The sequence below is a fragment of the Giraffa tippelskirchi genome, chromosome 2 (assembly GCF_054371585.1).
Source record: "Giraffa tippelskirchi isolate mGirTip1 chromosome 2, T2T-mGirTip1v1.2.pri, whole genome shotgun sequence".
Classification (NCBI taxonomy): domain Eukaryota; kingdom Metazoa; phylum Chordata; class Mammalia; order Artiodactyla; family Giraffidae; genus Giraffa; species Giraffa tippelskirchi.
Window position 1 is genome coordinate 33,648,535 of NC_137276.1, and position 17,203 is coordinate 33,665,737.

Here is a 17,203-nt window from a genome sequence, read left to right on the forward strand (position 1 = left end):
TCATTCCCCTATCCCCACTCCTACAATGAATGTAATTGAATACCTTGTTCTTTTCTTCCAGTGTCTTATTTATACATTATGTTATGTGAGTTGTGAAGGCAAGGTCATTTTGTGTTGAGAACTGTTCTCTTTGACATTTGTTTGAAAATGAACTCTTAAGCACCCTGGTCATCTTTTATTTTCGTGGTTGCTATTGTGTCCCTATTTGGATAGCAACCTGCTTTGAGTTCTAAAGGATTTTTGACGTCTTTTACTTTTTGATAATTTTGTGTTATCAGCCACCGAGGCATTTGAGCAGAAAAAAGAAAATTTGCTATGGGCAAATGTGGCAGAATGAGATATAAGGAGTAAGCTCAGAAAATCAACTTCTCTGCAGTTATTGCTGCAGATAAGCAAGACAAGATGAATGTAGAAGTTACTACCTGTGATTGGTGTGACTGAAGCCTCTATGGAGCTTTTTTGCCCAGCCAGATGAGCAAAACAAGTTCTTTGGGAGTGACTTTCCTGGGCAGAGTGGGTGTACACGGTGGAGGGAAATTTTTTTTTTTTTGGAGTGGGCTGGCTTATAAAAAAATCACTGGATGTCACTGTCCCCTCGTTGGCCTGCTTTATTCTCCCTGCTCCAGTGCCCCCACTTCTATGGTTCACCCTGCATGCCTCAGTCAGATTAATCATTAAAAATTTTTTTTTATTTTAATTTTTTATTTTGCATTGGAGTATAGCCGATTAACAATGTCATAGTTTCAGGTGGACATACATACACATGTATTCATTCTCCCCCAGACTCCCCTCCCATCCAGGCAGATTAATCTTGAATTAGGGAACTTCCAAAGAATTTATTTTGCATTCTGTGTCCTGGTAGAGACCAGCACAGATGCCATTGCCTGCATTCAAGGCCATTTTGTGGCTGAGGCTCACTGCCAACCCAGTGTTCTTTCCATATAATTTTCTGTGTACATTCAGTGCTGTGTACCAAATGCTACCCAGCCCATCTTGGAAACTCCACCTTAGGGACTTCGTGAGGAAAACAGCCTCGTGAGTAGCAGAAGACATGGAAAAAGATCATCTGATCATTTTTATACGTAAATTAAGTGACCCCCTAGGCAGTAACATAACTATCCAGGAGAATTTACTATTTGGAGAAAAGGTAGGCTACTACTTTGCTTCTTATGGGAAGCTGAGGTTTTGAGATTTGTGATGTTGGGAAAAGACAGGCCAGACAACTTCAGGAGGGACAGGAAGAGCATGCAGTGAGCGCGTCTTGAAAGGAGAACTGGGTGAGGCTTTCGTTTTAATTAGCTTTAACCTACCTGCAGTTGAAAAGAGAACATCAGCTGCTACTCAGAGAAGCCAGCTGAGGAGAAAGTCGTTTTGAGCCTCAGATACTATGGATGATGCTCATCCTCCTGAAAGTAGCTAGAATTTGTTGAACACTTTGTAACACTGTGATCATTGCTTGATGTGTTTGACCTCATTTAATGCTCATCCTGAGCCTCTGAGGCTGATGGCTATTATTCCTGTTTTATAGATGAGGAGACTGAGTCTTACCAAGGTTAACTGACAGCAGTCAGCTCAAGCATCTAGTTAAGTGGCAGAGCAGCAGCTGAAAGCCAGGTCATTTATTCTAGAGTCCCTCTAAGTCTTTCACAGGTGTGTGTGGGTAAGGGGGTGTTGATGGGTGCCATTGCTTCTTAAAGGCTGCCAGCAAGTACTGTGTGTGAGCTAGTCTCCCCAGTGAACCCTCTCCAGAGAAGTTAATATTGTAAGAACTACAAGGATATTTTAAACAGTCAGAAGAGGGTGTATTTGTCAGCATGTCCCCTGGTCTTTCCCAGGTGAGTCTTGAAGCCTGGCATTCTCTCGGCTGGCATATTCCTACAGTGGAGGGCAGTCCAGAGATGCTCTTTCATGCTGTCTTTAGTGCCTCATCAGGGTTTCAAGGCTGTTAGTCTTCTCATCTAAAATGTGAGGTCTCTGAGGGCAGGCACCATCTCTTATCTTGGTTGATAAATTTTGATTACCACAGCCAGATAAAAATGCCCCCTAACGATTATGCATCTCTTTTTAAGGTGTGTCAGATCTCTGAACAACCTTCACACAGGGGCATCTTGCTTTTGGCAGGGACCGTGTCGTGCCTCTTTGGGTGAGGACCATGGGTTGGAAAGAACCCGGGCTTGGAGGCCAGCGCCAGGATCTTTCCTACTTCTGCAAGATTTTTCAATGAGTCTTTTCATGTCTGTCGAGGCTCAGTTTCTTCATTTGCAAAATGGGTATGGAAACCTTATAAGGGGTTCTTAAGAGCAGAACTGATGTACAGAAGGGTCTGGCTCACAGTTGGCATTCAGGAAACGAAGAGATGGTTCATCTGTCTGTTCTGAAGCATGTGCAGAGGGCCTGCATAGTATGCGTGCACAGTAAGTGGGTCTTAAAATAATGGTGTGGCTCCCTGAGACCCGACCTGAGAGAGCAACTCTGAAGTATCTTAAAATACGATGCTTTTATGCTGCTGCTGCTGCTAAGTCGCTTCAGTCATGTCCGACTCTGTGCGATCCCATAGACGGCAGCCCACCAAGGCTCCGCCGTCCCTGGGATTCTCCAGGCAAGAACACTGGAGTGGGCTGCCATTTCCTTCTCCAATGTGTGAAAATGAAAAGCGAAAATGAAAAGTGAAAGTGAAGTCGCTCAGTCGTGTCCGACTCTTAGCGACCCCATGGACTGCAGCCTACCAGGCTGCTCCGTCCATGGGATTTTCCAGACAAGAGTACTGGAGTGGGTTGCCATTGCCTTCTCCGATGCTTTTATGCAGTGTCCTTCATTGCCTGACTTTGCATAGGAAGGCAGAACCAGAGATGAATTTCTTGGTTCTTAGATGCTACTTCAGTATATAAAGCCTGATGCTTTATATGATCAAGTATTAGTAATATCAACTTCGTGATAAGATATTCATCTATCTCTTAAAAAAATGGATAACAGGACTATATCAGCATCTCTTCACCAGAATACTTTTCCTTTTATAACAGCACTTTACAATATTTCATATAGCTTTTAAAATTTAGAAACACCTTATGGAATTAGGTATTGTTCGTTTCTTTTTGTAGGTGAGTAAACTGAGGCTGATAAGAGTTAGGGTTTAAATCCAGTTCTTTTAACTTTTTTTTTTCTGTGTGTGTGGTTGTTTTGCATAGCTGCTGCTGCTGCTGCTGCTAAGTCGCTTTAGTCGTGTCCGGCTCTGTGCGACCCCATAGACGGCAGCCCACCAGGCTCTGCCGTCCCTGGGAGTCTCCAGGCAAGAACACTGGAGTGGGTTGCCATTTCCTTCTCCAATGTATGAAAGTGAAAAGTGAAAGTGAAGTCGCTCAGTTATGTCCAACTCTTCACGACCCCATGGACTGCAGCCTACCAGGCTCCTCCGTCCATGGGATTTTCCAGGCAAGAGTACTGGAGTGGGTTGCCATTGCTTTCTCCGTTTGCATAGCTACTAAACACATATAGAAACTGTTAGCACAGTATATTTTTCTTCATCTATTTACTTTGAATCTGTGTCATTATAATTAAAGTGGGTTTCTTATAGCACATAGTTGGGTCTTGTTTTTTGATCCACTCCAGTAATCTCTTTTGGGCTTCCCATGGGACTCAAACGGTGATGAGTCCACCTGCAATGCAGGACTCCCTGGCTGGAAAGATCCCCCAGGATGGAATGGCTACCCACTCCAGTATTCTTGCCTGGTAAATCCCATGGACAGAGGAGCCTGGGGTCGCAAAGAGTTGGATCTGACTAAGCATGCAATAATCTCTTTTAATTGATGCATTTAGAACATTGATATTCAAAGTAACTATTGATATAGTTGGATACACATAGAACAACTGAAGTCATAAATGTGTGTGTATATATGCATATATATAATGTTTATTAATATATAAATGTATAATAGGTACCAACTGATTTCCAGGTAATCTGGTCTGAGAAATAACATAAGTTAAAAAAGCCCAAAAACTTTTTATTGAATGTTTGCTATGACCTTGACACTATATTGAATATTTTTAGTGATTTTAGCTTAGTTGGAGGAAAACTCGTTTCAGAAATTTACACTGTGTTCTCAAATGCTTGGGTGTAACTTTTATACCCGATAAACTAAAAATTTGCCTAAAATTAGTTCAGAATGCAATTAAAAAAGAAAAATAGCCAAAGTACTGCAATTCACTGCATGATGAATGGAAATCAGCATCTCACATATATTATTGTTAGGCACCAAGGATCTGATGCAGTCCTCAGCCTCCAAGGCTTGGGTTCAGGAGTTATTGATTCTGGTCAGGCTATATGTGTTCCACCTCAGTTATTAGACAAATGCTGCTGAGAGGTTTTCTCAGAAAAGATGATGCTTTCAGTGCTTCTATTGGCTTTTTGCTAGGTTAGTATACTGTTAGTAAAATTTCAGAACATCTAAGGAAAACAAGCAGTTCCTGAATAAGCCAGTATTATGAATTGAGGTATTTAAGTTATGTATTTGCAAAAGACCCAGAGTCTTTTTACTGAATGGAACTTCTGTTCCCTCATTCCTGAGTGTGGTAGGGGCCTGCACTGCAGATGTCTGTATGATATATGATGTGGTAAATACATAGCCTTAGGAATTTTGTGGTTTAAAAGAGAAGTTGAGTGGGAATTAGGGATTAAAAATGGACACCTCTCCTGCCATATCAAACTCACCCTTCTTTCCCGTTCTCAACCTCTAAAAGACCCCTTTTCAGCTGTTTTAAATTTTTTTTTCAGCCACACACAGTAACTTCTTAGTCTCTTTACCTACAGCCTGTGGTTCAACCTTTACTCTCCTGAGAATTCAAAATGCTTTCATTTGTGCAGTCTCTATAGGTAGACATCGTGTAGTGACGACTTCTGAAGAAAGGTGTCATTTATATCCTAGGCTTGCCTCTATTAGTTTGAGGTTATGTATTTACAATTTAAGCAGAGCTAAGATGTTTTGCTGTTATCTAATGAATTTGGAAATCTGCCCTTGTTTCAATTATCTAGATTTCCTAAGTGAAGGCTTTCGAGTGTACTGGATGCTGCAATGAGACAGCTTTGTTTTGGTTCTGAACACGCAGCCATATTTGGGAAACACAAATGGGCCAGTTTTTGTATTTAAGACTTGTCTCAGTTAACAATGCATGCTTAAGAAATGGTGTGTGCCCAGAGTTGTACATATAAAGAGTTTGAGGAGCTCAGGGCTCTGGAATGCCACGGACTCAAGTTAGGGGTAGGGAATTGGCAGCGAGCAGGAGCCATGGGGTACTGTGTGTGTTGTCACCTGGCAGTCCCTGTGGACTATTTTAAGATAAAATATTTTGGTACAATTCCTTCTTTAGGAAATCTGGCTGAACGTTCTAGTCATTTTATTGCCCCCCCCCCCCCCCCCCCGCAACCTTGTCCTCATAAGGAACTGCATGAGAGTAGTTTGGCTTCATTAAACAAAGCGATCACTGGCAATTAATGTTGTATTTCCATATTTGGGGTGTTTGTTATGGGTTGTGAGAAAAGATTACATCACATGGGGCTGCCATGTCCTAGTGGACAAGATTGTTGGTGGCCTTTTTTTTTTTTTTTGGCTTGTCTGCTAGAATTTGCTCTTTAAAGTTCTAAAGATGACACAATTGTGTATCAAATGCCAGGGATGAGACTAAAAAACAATTTCCCATCATTTAAAGAAGAAGTGTTTTATAACCACATTATCTGCTGTTTGGAAAATAGAAATGAAATTTCAAAGTTACCTGTAATTCTACTCTACCACATCATTGTTAGAATTTGGTCATATTTTCCTTGTAGTATGTGCATGTGTTTTGATTCTTACATATTTATAATCAAAAATGTCATGCAGACCTGTTACTGCTTTTTATTCACCTAAATCTTTTTTAATTAATTAATTTATTTTAATTGGAGGCTAATTACTTTATAATATTGTGGTATTCACCTACTCTTATAAGAAGTGTTTTCCCATGTTGTATGTTCTACATAACCATTATTTTCATAATGGTTCAGCCCACCCAGGAGGTGAGTGGCTATTGTAATTGGCTCCCTGTTACTGAACACAGCAGTGTTTCTAGGTTTTCATTATTAATAAAGCTATAGTAAACATTTCTGTCTACGTAGCTTTATTGTCATTTGGCATTCTTTCTCTGAGCTATAGGTTCCCCTAAAGCACAAAAGATGTGAGCTACATTAAGTCTTGATGTTCTATGCTGAAAACAATGGTAACAGTTTACACTGTAGGAAAATGTCTATGGCTTTGCATTTGTTCACACTGAGCACTAATGGTTTTAAACTTGTGGACTGATTTAAGAGGTGGAAAAAATGGTTAGTCATATTTGAATCTTTTAAAACTAATCAAGTTAAGTGAACATTTCTCACTTAAATTTGTTTGTATTTTTTTCTTGGAATTTCTTCATGCCTTTAACAATTTTTCTTGCAATAAGTATTGAGTACACTGTAAAACAAGGATATTAATCCTCTCTATTATGTTTATTGTAAACCATGCATTGTACTACATAACTTGTAATCCCCTCCTAAATTCTGTTGTCTAAAGATGAAATAATTTTACATATATAAGACTTGAAACTCTTTTGGGCTCTTTTGCTTATTGCCAATTTTGTTGGCAGAATCAACTTTACATGTTTCCTGAAAGACTTCATATAAGTATAAAAGGGAAAAAAGTAATTGCAGATTTATCAGTAGCTAACTTTCCAACTCTGGATCTTGCTTGATCTCACCTCTGGCAAGGGCCTGGGATGAAAGTGTGATGAATTTAGTGGGAACTTGGGCATGGGATTTCTGAATTCCAAGATTATTAAATAAGTCTTATTAAATGAATTCCTTATCATCGTGACTTTTAATAGTGAGTAAAAATAAGACTAAAACCAAAATTAAAATCTTCCATTTTTGTTGGGTCGATGCATCTGGCAAGTAGGATTGGTCTGAATGTTTGGGGAGATGAGGGAGAAGGCCTTAGTGGGAAGCAACAATGAGATTAACAACTTGGAAATGGGAAATCTCATTCAGGATTCCTTGGGAATGACGAATATGATACACATAGAGTTTAGGGCTTATTGAGTACCTGGGGGAGATGAGACTAGAAAAGTCATTGGGACTTCATCTTACAGAGCCTTACAGTAGGTTAAGGAATTTGGACATTTAGACCAATGTTTCCCAAAGTGTGACATTTAAGGTGATTTCAGAAGGTGTGCCATTGAACATTTAAACATTTTAGTATTTATCATTCCTTGATTCTTTCTCCTCGCAGAATTTATTCCTCTTCTTTCTATGCTCCTGTAGTACTTAGGTCAAATCGCTAGCAGAGGGTTACCCATCATATTATATTAAATGGGACATATTTGTTGTCCTGCAACTCCATGATGGCCTCAAGGACAGCAACTGTCTGATTCACATTGGTCTCCTATGGGCTAGGCACTAGTTTAGATGCACAGTAGGTGTAAAGAAACACTGTTGGGATGGTATCATCTGGCCTGTGTTTTAGATAAACATTTTTCTTCCCTAGGAGGTTCACTGCCTTTTTTCCTTTTGCTCTGTCCCTCTGAGCTTATAGAGACCCCATGGATTTTCTTTTTTTTTCTCCAGTGGGCTATATGGTGATTCTGAGACTTATTGGGCCATTGTAATGGTTTGGGAATGAGGCAATGGAATAGAATGGTGAGTGTGAGGATGGAAAAGCAGAGGTGGCTGGGGTGCATGAGTCATGAGGGCAGAAGAATCGACTAGACAAAGCAGCAGGTGTGGAATGGAAGGTCAGGGGAAGGGAGAGAAAGCAGTGAACTTAGACCTGCATGAGGGCCATTCACCCCACCAACACTAATGGGTGCCTGGTCTGAGCCAGGCATCATGCTGGACGTTAGTAGACAGAGATGAGCAAGACCCTGTCCTGCTGGAGGGGCCTCACTGTCCAGAGGGCTTGATTGGAGGAGTGGAGACTGGGAAGGCAGGGTGGGAAAAGATGAGTAACAGCCTTGGCCTGTTTTTGTAACTGATTACCAGGACATGTTGCATTGTTTGGTGAGTGATATCAGAAGGTTATAAGCGGAAAAGGGCACTGACCAGTTCATGCATTAGCTGTGGAGAGTTGATTCTCATCTGGAATTCAGTGTCCATTGCCAGGAGGCCAAAGGCACCCTAAGGAGGAAGAAGGATATGAGGCTAAGTAATACTCCATTGTGTATATGTACCACATCTTTATCCATTCCTCTGTCAATGGACATTTAGGTTGCTTCCATGTCCTGACTATGGTAAATAGTGCTGCAATGGAATAATGCCATTTGCAGCAACATAGGTGGGCCTAGAGATTGTCATACTGAGTGAAGTAAGATAGAGAAAGACAAATATCACATGATATCACTTATATGTGTAATCTAAAACAACACAAACGAACTTATTTATGAAATAGAAACAGATTCACAGACATAGAAAACAAACTTATGGTTACCTGGGGGAAATGGGGCAGGAGTAAACTGTGAGATTGGGATTGACATATACATACTACTATATATAAAATAAATAACTAATAGAGACCTGCTATATAGCAGAGTGAACTCTACTGAATACTCTGTAGTGGCCTATATGGAAAAGAATCTAAAAAAGAGTGGATATATGTATGTGTGTAACTGATTGACTTTGCTGTACAGCAGAAGCTAGCAGCATTGTAAATCAACTATACTCCAATAAAAATTCAAAAGAAAAAAAAAGAGGAGTAGGAGGGAAACGGGGCTTAGTAGATGGAATGAAGAGCAAGACTACGGGAGACTTTTTCTGAATCTGTTTTTGCACCAAAATAATAAGGGCGTGTATTAGATTTCTTTTTTTTTAGTAGCCATAGAGCCCATTCATCCAAGGAAAGCTCAGCAAGAGTAAATGAATGAAATCCATAATAGCACAGCTGTCCTAGTAGCCTGAGGGGCTCATGGAACTTTCTTCCAAAACAGGTGGAAAACCAGACAAAGGGGCTAGGTAACCTGCACGGATCCTTCTGGTTCTAACAGTCCATGTGAGATCCTCCAGGAAGTGAGCATGTAGTTGGAAAGGAATGAGGACACAGCTCTGGGTCCTCTAGATCTTTAAACTCCTAGAAGAACTACAGAGGTCCCATTCTATTATAGAAGGAAGAGCCTCATCACTCAGGGTAAACGAGTCCGCAGCAACACTTAGAAATCGAGACCAGAAAGTGCTTGGGGGAGGAGGAAGGAGTTAACTGTCTTAAATTCAGTGGAAAGGTCAGTGAGGCCCCGACCACTGCATAAACTGTTGGGCTTGGCCATGTGTGTGTGCTGGAAACCTTTCTGAAGGCCATTTTAGATAATTGGTTAGAACGGAAACCATACTGGAGGGTTTCCAGGAGGAAATGGGAGGATGTGGGGGGTGGCCTTTCTGATGTGTTTTCCTATTGCTCTCTCTCCAGAAGCATCAGTCTTTTCACAGAAACCATGCGCTTGTTGTGTTCTGAGCCCCCTACCGAGTCATGGAATTCCAGGCTGAAGTTAATGTCAGGGTCAAGTTTATCCTAACTTCCTCCCCTTGAAAGGAAGTGTTAGCAACTCAATGTTTATCCTTTCTGGCTTTCTGAAGAGTCTCTGCACCCTCTCTAATAATGTCGAGGATACATTTGAAGAGAAATGACTTAACTAGAGATTGAGAAGAGGATGAACTGTCAAATAATTGGAGAAACATGCCTTTGCTGGTGGATCAGCAAGTATAAAAGCAGTAAGGTCAAGCATGTATTGTGGGCTTTGTGAGCTGTCCATATTATTCTTTTCAAGCCATGGAAGTATCTGCAAACATAGATAGATAGTTCTAGATAAATAACTATTGGTATAGATATCAAGTCCCAGATTGGATTTCAAAGCTGGAATATTATCATAGTTTGGTTGAATGGGAAACTAGTTTCTTGTAGCCAAGCTATAGTAGAGTTAAAGACAGTCTTTGGTTATTTCGAACGTAAGACTTGAAAGTTAGGTTCTGAAGACTAAATAGAGATGGGGACAAAGTTCGTAACTGAACACTAAACGCTAAGTTCTGAGGATGACACAGTGTTACCCTTCCAGTATCTTGCAGTTGTGTGTGTTTGGAAAGAAGCAATGGAGACAAAACACCAAAAGTCATAGGGAGCATACTGTGTGAGAGGTCACCCAGGGGCTCATTCTCTTCCAAGAATCTTTGCTGGACCTTGAGTTCATTTTTACAGACAAACTCAATTCCTCCCTTGTCATGTATTCCTGAATCATCCATAAAAGGAAGGACCTTTTTTCCTTCCCCAATAAACAGTCCATATTTAGTTATTGGGTTCTGTTTCTGCTGGAAACATGAGCATAACTTTTGCTTTTTAGTAATTATTCACTGTGTCATTAAGACTTATCTCAGAATTATAGGGTCGTGGAATCAGAGAATGATGGTGCAGAAGCATTAATTATTTGGATGCATTCTTAGCAAGACTGGCTACTTCCCATCTTGTTCTTTTGGTGGAATGTCTGTGTTGATGTGTGCTGTTTTGACCAAGTACAGATGTCCTGACAGTCCAAGGGGTGGTGTCTTGACCCTACCTGGCCCACCCAAGCTGAGACACTGTAGATTCCTGCAACCCCCCAGGGTATCGCTGCCCCCTTGCAGCGGTCCAGTCTTGCCACTAGGTGGCACTGTTCGTCGCTTTGGCTTTTACCCAAAGGCCCTCTGCCTCCTTTGGAGGGGACTTGGGGGAGAAATTCCAAAGATGTGCCATCATGTTCTCAACTGACTCAAACCCTTTACAGCTTCATTTTTAAATAAACAGTAAGTGTCAGAGGTTTTTATGTAAAATAAACTCTCACATTCTACATATGATGATAATACTCGGACTATCTCTAAATAAACTGCCTGGATTAGATTGAGACTTCCAAAGCCTTCAGCGTTCTGCTCAGCCTCAGTTTGTGCAGCTTCCTAATTGCATCCCCACTGCCCTGACTCTGAGCTCTTCAGGCCGTAGGGACAAAACCGATTGCTGAGCCTCTTGGGGTTCAGCTGTGGATGGCCTTACTCAGGAGAGAGGAATAGTGACTCTCTTCTCTAGCAAAACCTTGGGGGCTCCCTCCTCCCCCTCATCTTGTGCTGCTTGGGTTGCAAACATCCAAACATTGCCTCTGGCTAACTCAGACTGAAAGGGGGATTTATTGGCAAGATCTCAGGTAGTTTGGAGTTTGCCAGAAGCAGGAGAATCATCCTCAGAACAGAGGGAGAAATTCAGAGGGGCTGAGCTGGTAGACTCAGAGCCAACACAAGGCCCTAGAATAGTCTGGGTGGGGTGTCATTGCTGTTGCAACCACTGCCGGGGACGGGACACCAGGCACCATCCTTGGTACAACTGCCACTGCTGCAGTTTTTATTTTAAACTACCCCCTGCTTAGTGTCACCTGCTGCCTATGTAAACAATCAAGTGAGAGCACAGAGCAGAATCTACTACCCCCAAAGTCTCTGTGTGCGGAGCTGGTAACTACCTAGACATTGCCATCACCGCCTACTACTGTCATACAAGTTCCTAAGGTACTAGAATTGTGTCCTACCACCCTGGGCCCGTTCTCTTTCCATCTTCTTGCAATCCAGCCACTATGTAAACACTTGGCCTGAGGAGGGTCCCCCTCCCCCCACCGAGGGCGCTACGCCTGGCATCTACTCTGGTTGGTGGATGTTTGGGGCAAAGTGATGGTTAGTATTTGGGATTCTGTCCCTGCCCATATATACTTTAGACCACTTTTTAAATAAGGGTAAGGCTGACATCTAGAAGCTACTAGTATCTGTACTGAGAAATATAAAATGTACAAAGGGTGACCCCCATATAACAGATGGTCAAGACAACACGTATGAGTTGAGGCACCCTTTTTATTTGCTTTATAAGACATTTCCATTAGTTTCTTCTCCAGCCTAAGAAGGCTATTGTGCTATGTACTTTAAAAAAAAAAAATTGAACTATAGTTGATTTACAATGTTGCTAGTTTCAGGTGTACCGCAGAATGATTCAGTTTTATATGTATATTGTGTGTATATTTAGTTCCCTGTATTATACAGTAGATTCCTATTGTTTATTTCATATGTAGTAGTATGTGTCTGTTAATCACAAACTAATTTATTTTCCCCTCCCCACCTTCCCCTTTGGTAACCATAAGTTTGTTTTCTATGTCTGTGAGTCTGTTTCTGTTTTGTAAATAAGTTCATTTGTATCATTTTTTTAGATGCCACATAAAATTAATATCATGATATTTGTCAGATTTACTTCGCTCAGTATGATGCTAAGTCCTTCCGTGTTGCTACAAATGGCATTACTTCATTCTTTTTATAGCTGAGTAGTATTCCATTTATGTATTTATTTTTAAAATTAAAACAAACTGTACAGAGGGAGTTGATAAATGAATTATGGAATGTTACAGCCATTAAAATGATGAGTATGACTGTAAAAATCCAGAAAACTGTTCATGAAATATTTGAGAACTGGAACACAAAGCTGTCCAGACATTGTTTATAACTATGTAAATACTATTTATGCAGATAAAGGTTAGAAAGGATTGTAAAAGAAAAATACTCTCTATTAAAATAACTGCATGGTTGAAACAAAAACGTTTCTTCAGTTGTGCTTTAAAAGTTAAATAAAACCTTAGCATAATTATTACAATTATTTAAAAAGTAAAGCATTTGGATGATATCCTGACGTCCTTTTTGGCCCTGGGAAGCAAATGAAGGTATCGTAAAACTGAGATTGGAAACCACCCGAGCATACAGAACACAGCAGGTTGTGTTCTTAACTGAAAGAGTGAATCGTTGCACAGCATAGAGAGCAATCTGAGGGCCAGTTGAAGGTCACAGGTAGTCCCAGGTGTACTTGACAGTGACAGAGGCAGAATTACTGCTCGTTTGAGCTGAGATGGACTTAGAATGATTCCCCTTTTGCCCTCAGGTTCTATGCAGTCAATTCCAAGGGCAGTGAACAAGATAACTGCCAGAAAGGAAACCAGAGCCCGACTTCAGTGTTAAAAAAGGAAATTAAAGCATGTCCCTTGGTGCAGACCCTGGGACCATACCATGACCTTATTACAGAATTCATGAACCGGGAAGTTGATGGCCTCTACACCATTGTGTCCCCCATTTGAAAGTACATAGAGACCAGCTGGAGATCTTGTTAAAATGCAGGTTCTGATTCAGCTGTGGAGGGCTTGATTTCTAACTTTCTCCATTTTTCAGTAAGTTCCCAGCTGATGCCGGTGCTGCTGGTCTGCAGACCACATATTAAATAGCAAGGTTCTTCATCTCTTGAAGACTTGCTTTTCAGATTGTCCTTCAGATGTGTTCAGCTAGACATTGTATTTAAAATAAGTGCGAGACCTGTACCTTGAAAACTGCAAAACACTGCTGAGGGAAATTAAAGGAGATCTGCATAAAGGGAGACAGTCCAGTCTCATGAATTGGAAAATTCAATATTGTTAAAATGTTAATTTGCCCTAGATTGATATATAGGCTCAGCACGTTCTCATTCAGAATTCCAGCAGGCTTTTTGTAGTTTTTGTTTTTGGTGAGAATTGATAAGATGGCTCTAAAATTTTTACGAAAATGTGAAGGACCTAGAAGAACAAAAATGATTTTGAAGAAGAATGAAACTGGAAGACTCACATTACCTGATTTCAAGACTCACTATAAAGCTCTAGTCATCAAGACAATGGATTAGAGAAAGATAGATCCATAGATCAGAGTCCAGAGATGGACCCACACGTGTATGGCCAGTTGCTAAATTGTTTTATGCTAAATGAGAGAAGCCAGGTACAGAAGGTTACATATACTATGATACCATTTAGATAAGATTCTAGAAGAGTACAACTATAGTGACAGCAGCCCAATGGTTCTGGGGGGACTTGGGATGGGACCTTATTAAATGAGCGGGTTACCATTTACCTGTCAGTGAGTAAGTGGACTGCATTCCCACCTCAAGGCAATAGAGTGTCTTTCCTACATGCCTTGGCCTTCAGGTCAGGCTGGCTGGATTCCAGAAGCAACTCTGTCACATGGGCAGCAAGCTGTTCACCTCTGTATGCTTTGGTTTCCTCATCTTTGTAAACTAATACAATGCTAGTACTTACCTTGTAGAGTCTTTGTGAGGATCAAGCGAATTAATAAAATTAAGGCACCTACAGCATTTCTTTGAACATAGTAAGCTATATATAATCTTTTATTATTAGTCCCCAGTAACCAGTTTGTGTTGTGACTTGACTTCACTGTCCTGAAAGTTTGTTCTTTCCTTTACCCTCTCCCTGATCCCCAGGGATTTGTGTAACTTGAGTTTTTTAATAGAATGTTAGAGCTGGAATGGATTCTTGGGTAGTATCAAAACCAAGTATGGGTGATGAAACAGAAGTCAAGGAGGTTGTGTGATGTGTCCAAGGTTATGTCAGTACACAGCCAATTAAGAACCAGAAGCTTGGCTAAGTGACTCCTGGTTCAGCCCCCTGGTTTTATCAAGGTTTGTATACGGTGTTTGCATTTTTAAAGTGAACCACAGGGATTTATCTCGAACCTGCCATTCATCAATTCCATTGTGTGTTTGTGTTTTTCTGCAGAGCAGTGCAGAGCCCCGGAGAGCAGTGCAGAGCCCCGGTTGCAGAAGACTGTTTTGGCATCACCATGAGCTCTGGTAAGTCATTTAAAATCCTGTCTTTCTCTTCTTGACAAATCTACAAAGCTGGACCATTTGCTCAGAATTCCCACTTACTCTTAAGGCCCCAACTGTGTTTCATTGTCTATTTTTCGAGTCCTGGGTAGGTGTCAAAGCTTTGTCATAAATTGTCATCATCACCTTTATTAGTAATGATTTATTGAGTACCTACTGTATATTAAGAACTACACTCTATGCTTTACATGTACTGTGTTCTCATCTTTATAATAGGTTCCCTTTCCCTCTATTTGACAACTTTATTGAGATATAATTGATATACAATAAACTTCATAGAACCATTCAACTTCAGCTTCTTCAGCATTACTGGTTGGGGCATAGACTTGGATTATTGTGATATTGATTGGTTTGCCTTGGAAACGAACAGAGATCATTCTGTTGTTTTTGAGAATGTACCCGAGAACTGCATTTTGGACTCTTTTGTTGACTATTAGGGCTACTCCATTTCTTCTAAAGGATTCTTGCCCATAGTAGTAGACATAATGGTCATCTGAGTTAAATTCGCCCATTCCAGTCCATTTGAGTTCACTGATTACTAAAATGTCGATGTGCACTCTTGCCATCCCCTGTTTGACTGCTTCCAATTTACCTTGATTCATGGACCTAACATTCCAGGTTCCTATGCAATATTGTTCTTTACATCATCGAACTTTACTTCCATCATCAGTATGGTTCCATAGAACGGTTCTATGAAGACCTACAAGACCTTCTAGAAGTAACACCCAAAAAAGATGTCCTTTTCATTATAGGGGACTGGAATGCAAAAGTAGGAAGTCAAGAGATACCTGGAGTAACAGGCAAGTTTGGCCTTGGAGTACAGAATGAAGCAGGGCAAAGGCTAACAGAGTTTTGCCAAGAGAACACACTGATCATAGCAAAGACCCTTTTCCAACAATGCAAGAGAATACTCTACACATGGACATCACCAAATGGTCAATACCAAAATCAGATTGATTATATTCTTTGCAGCCAAAGATAGAGAAGCTCTATACAGTCAGCAAAAGCAAGACAAGGAGCTGACTCTGGCTCAAATCATGAACTCTTTATTGCAAAATTTAGACTTAAATTGAAGAAAGTAGGGAAAACCACTGGACCATTCAGGTATGACCTAAATCATCCCTTACAATTATATAGTGTAAGTGACAAATAGATTCAAGGGATTGGATCTGATAGACAGAGTGCCTGAAGAACTATGGACGGAGGTTTGTGACATTGTACAGGAGGCAGTGGTCAAGACCATCCCCAAGAAAAAGAAATGCAAAAAGGCAAAATGGTTGTCTGAGGAGGTCTTACAAATAGCTGAGAAAAAAAGAGAAACTAAAAGCAAAGGAGAAAAGGAAAGATATACCCATTTGCATGCAGAGTTCCAAAGAATAGCAAGGAGAGATCAGAAAGCCTTCCTCAGTGATCAATGCAAAGAAATAGAGGAAAATGATAGAATGGGAAAGACTAGAGATCTCTTCAAGAAAATTGGAGATACCAAGGGAACATTTCATGCAAAGATGGGCTCAATAAAGGACAGAAACGGTATGGACCTAATGGAAGCAGAAGATATTAAGAAGAGGTGTCAAGAACACACAGAAGAACTATACAAAAAAGATCTTCATGACCCAGATAACCATGATGGTGTGATCACTCACTCAGAGCCAGACATCCTGGAATGTGAAGTCAAGTGGGCCTTAGGAAGCATTATTATGAAGAAAGCTAGTGGAGGTGATGGAATTCCAGTTGAGCTATTTCAAATCCTAAAAGATGATGCAGTGAAAGTGCTGCACTCAATATGCCAGCAAATTTGGAAAACTCAGCAGTGGCCACAGGACTGGAACAGGTCAGTTTTCATTCCAGTCCCAAAGAAAGGCAGTGCCAAAGAATTTCAAAGTACTGCACAATTGCACTCATCTCACACGCTAGCAAAGTAATGCTCAAAATTCCCCAAGCCAGGCTTCAATAGTACGTGAACCATGAGCTTCCAGATATTCAAGCTGGATTTAGAAAAGGCAGAGGAACCAGAGATCAAATTGCCAACATCTGTTGGATCATCGAAAAAGCAAGACAATTCCAGAGAAACATCTACTTCTGCTTTACTAACTACGCCAAAGCCTTTGACTGTGTGGATCACAACAAACTGTGGAAAATTCTTCAAGAGATGGGAGTACCAGACCACCTGATCTGCCTTCTGAGAAACCTGTATGCATGTCAGGAAGCAACAGTTAGAACTGGACATGAAACAACAGACTGGTTCTAAATCGGGAAAGGAGTACGTCAAGGTTGTATATTGTCACCCTGCTTATTTAACTTATATGTAGAGTACATCATGCGAAATGCCAGACTGGATGAAGCACAAGCTGGAATCAAGATTGCCAGGAGAAATATCAATAACCTCAGACATGCAGATGACACCACCCTTACGGCAGAAAGCGAAGAAAAACTGAAGAGCCTCATGATGAAAATGAAAGAGGAGAGTGAAAAAG

General features: G+C 40.8%; 1 protein-coding gene across 44 annotated transcripts in view; it reads left to right on the plus strand.

Annotated features, from left to right (window-relative positions):
• SORBS1 (sorbin and SH3 domain containing 1) overlaps positions 1-17,203 on the plus strand; it is a 235,927-nt gene that overhangs the window by 99,412 nt on the left and 119,312 nt on the right. For 42 of the 44 annotated variants that reach the window (XM_081552228.1, XM_081552150.1, XM_081552025.1 and 39 more), the window contains one exon: positions 14,620-14,693. In XM_081552228.1, the coding sequence (XP_081408354.1) occupies positions 14,684-14,693 (10 nt within the window). In that variant the 5' untranslated portion in view covers positions 14,620-14,683. The remainder of the gene's footprint in view (positions 1-14,619; positions 14,694-17,203) is intronic. The other 2 variants (XM_081552231.1, XM_081552234.1) reach the window with 1 other exon arrangement.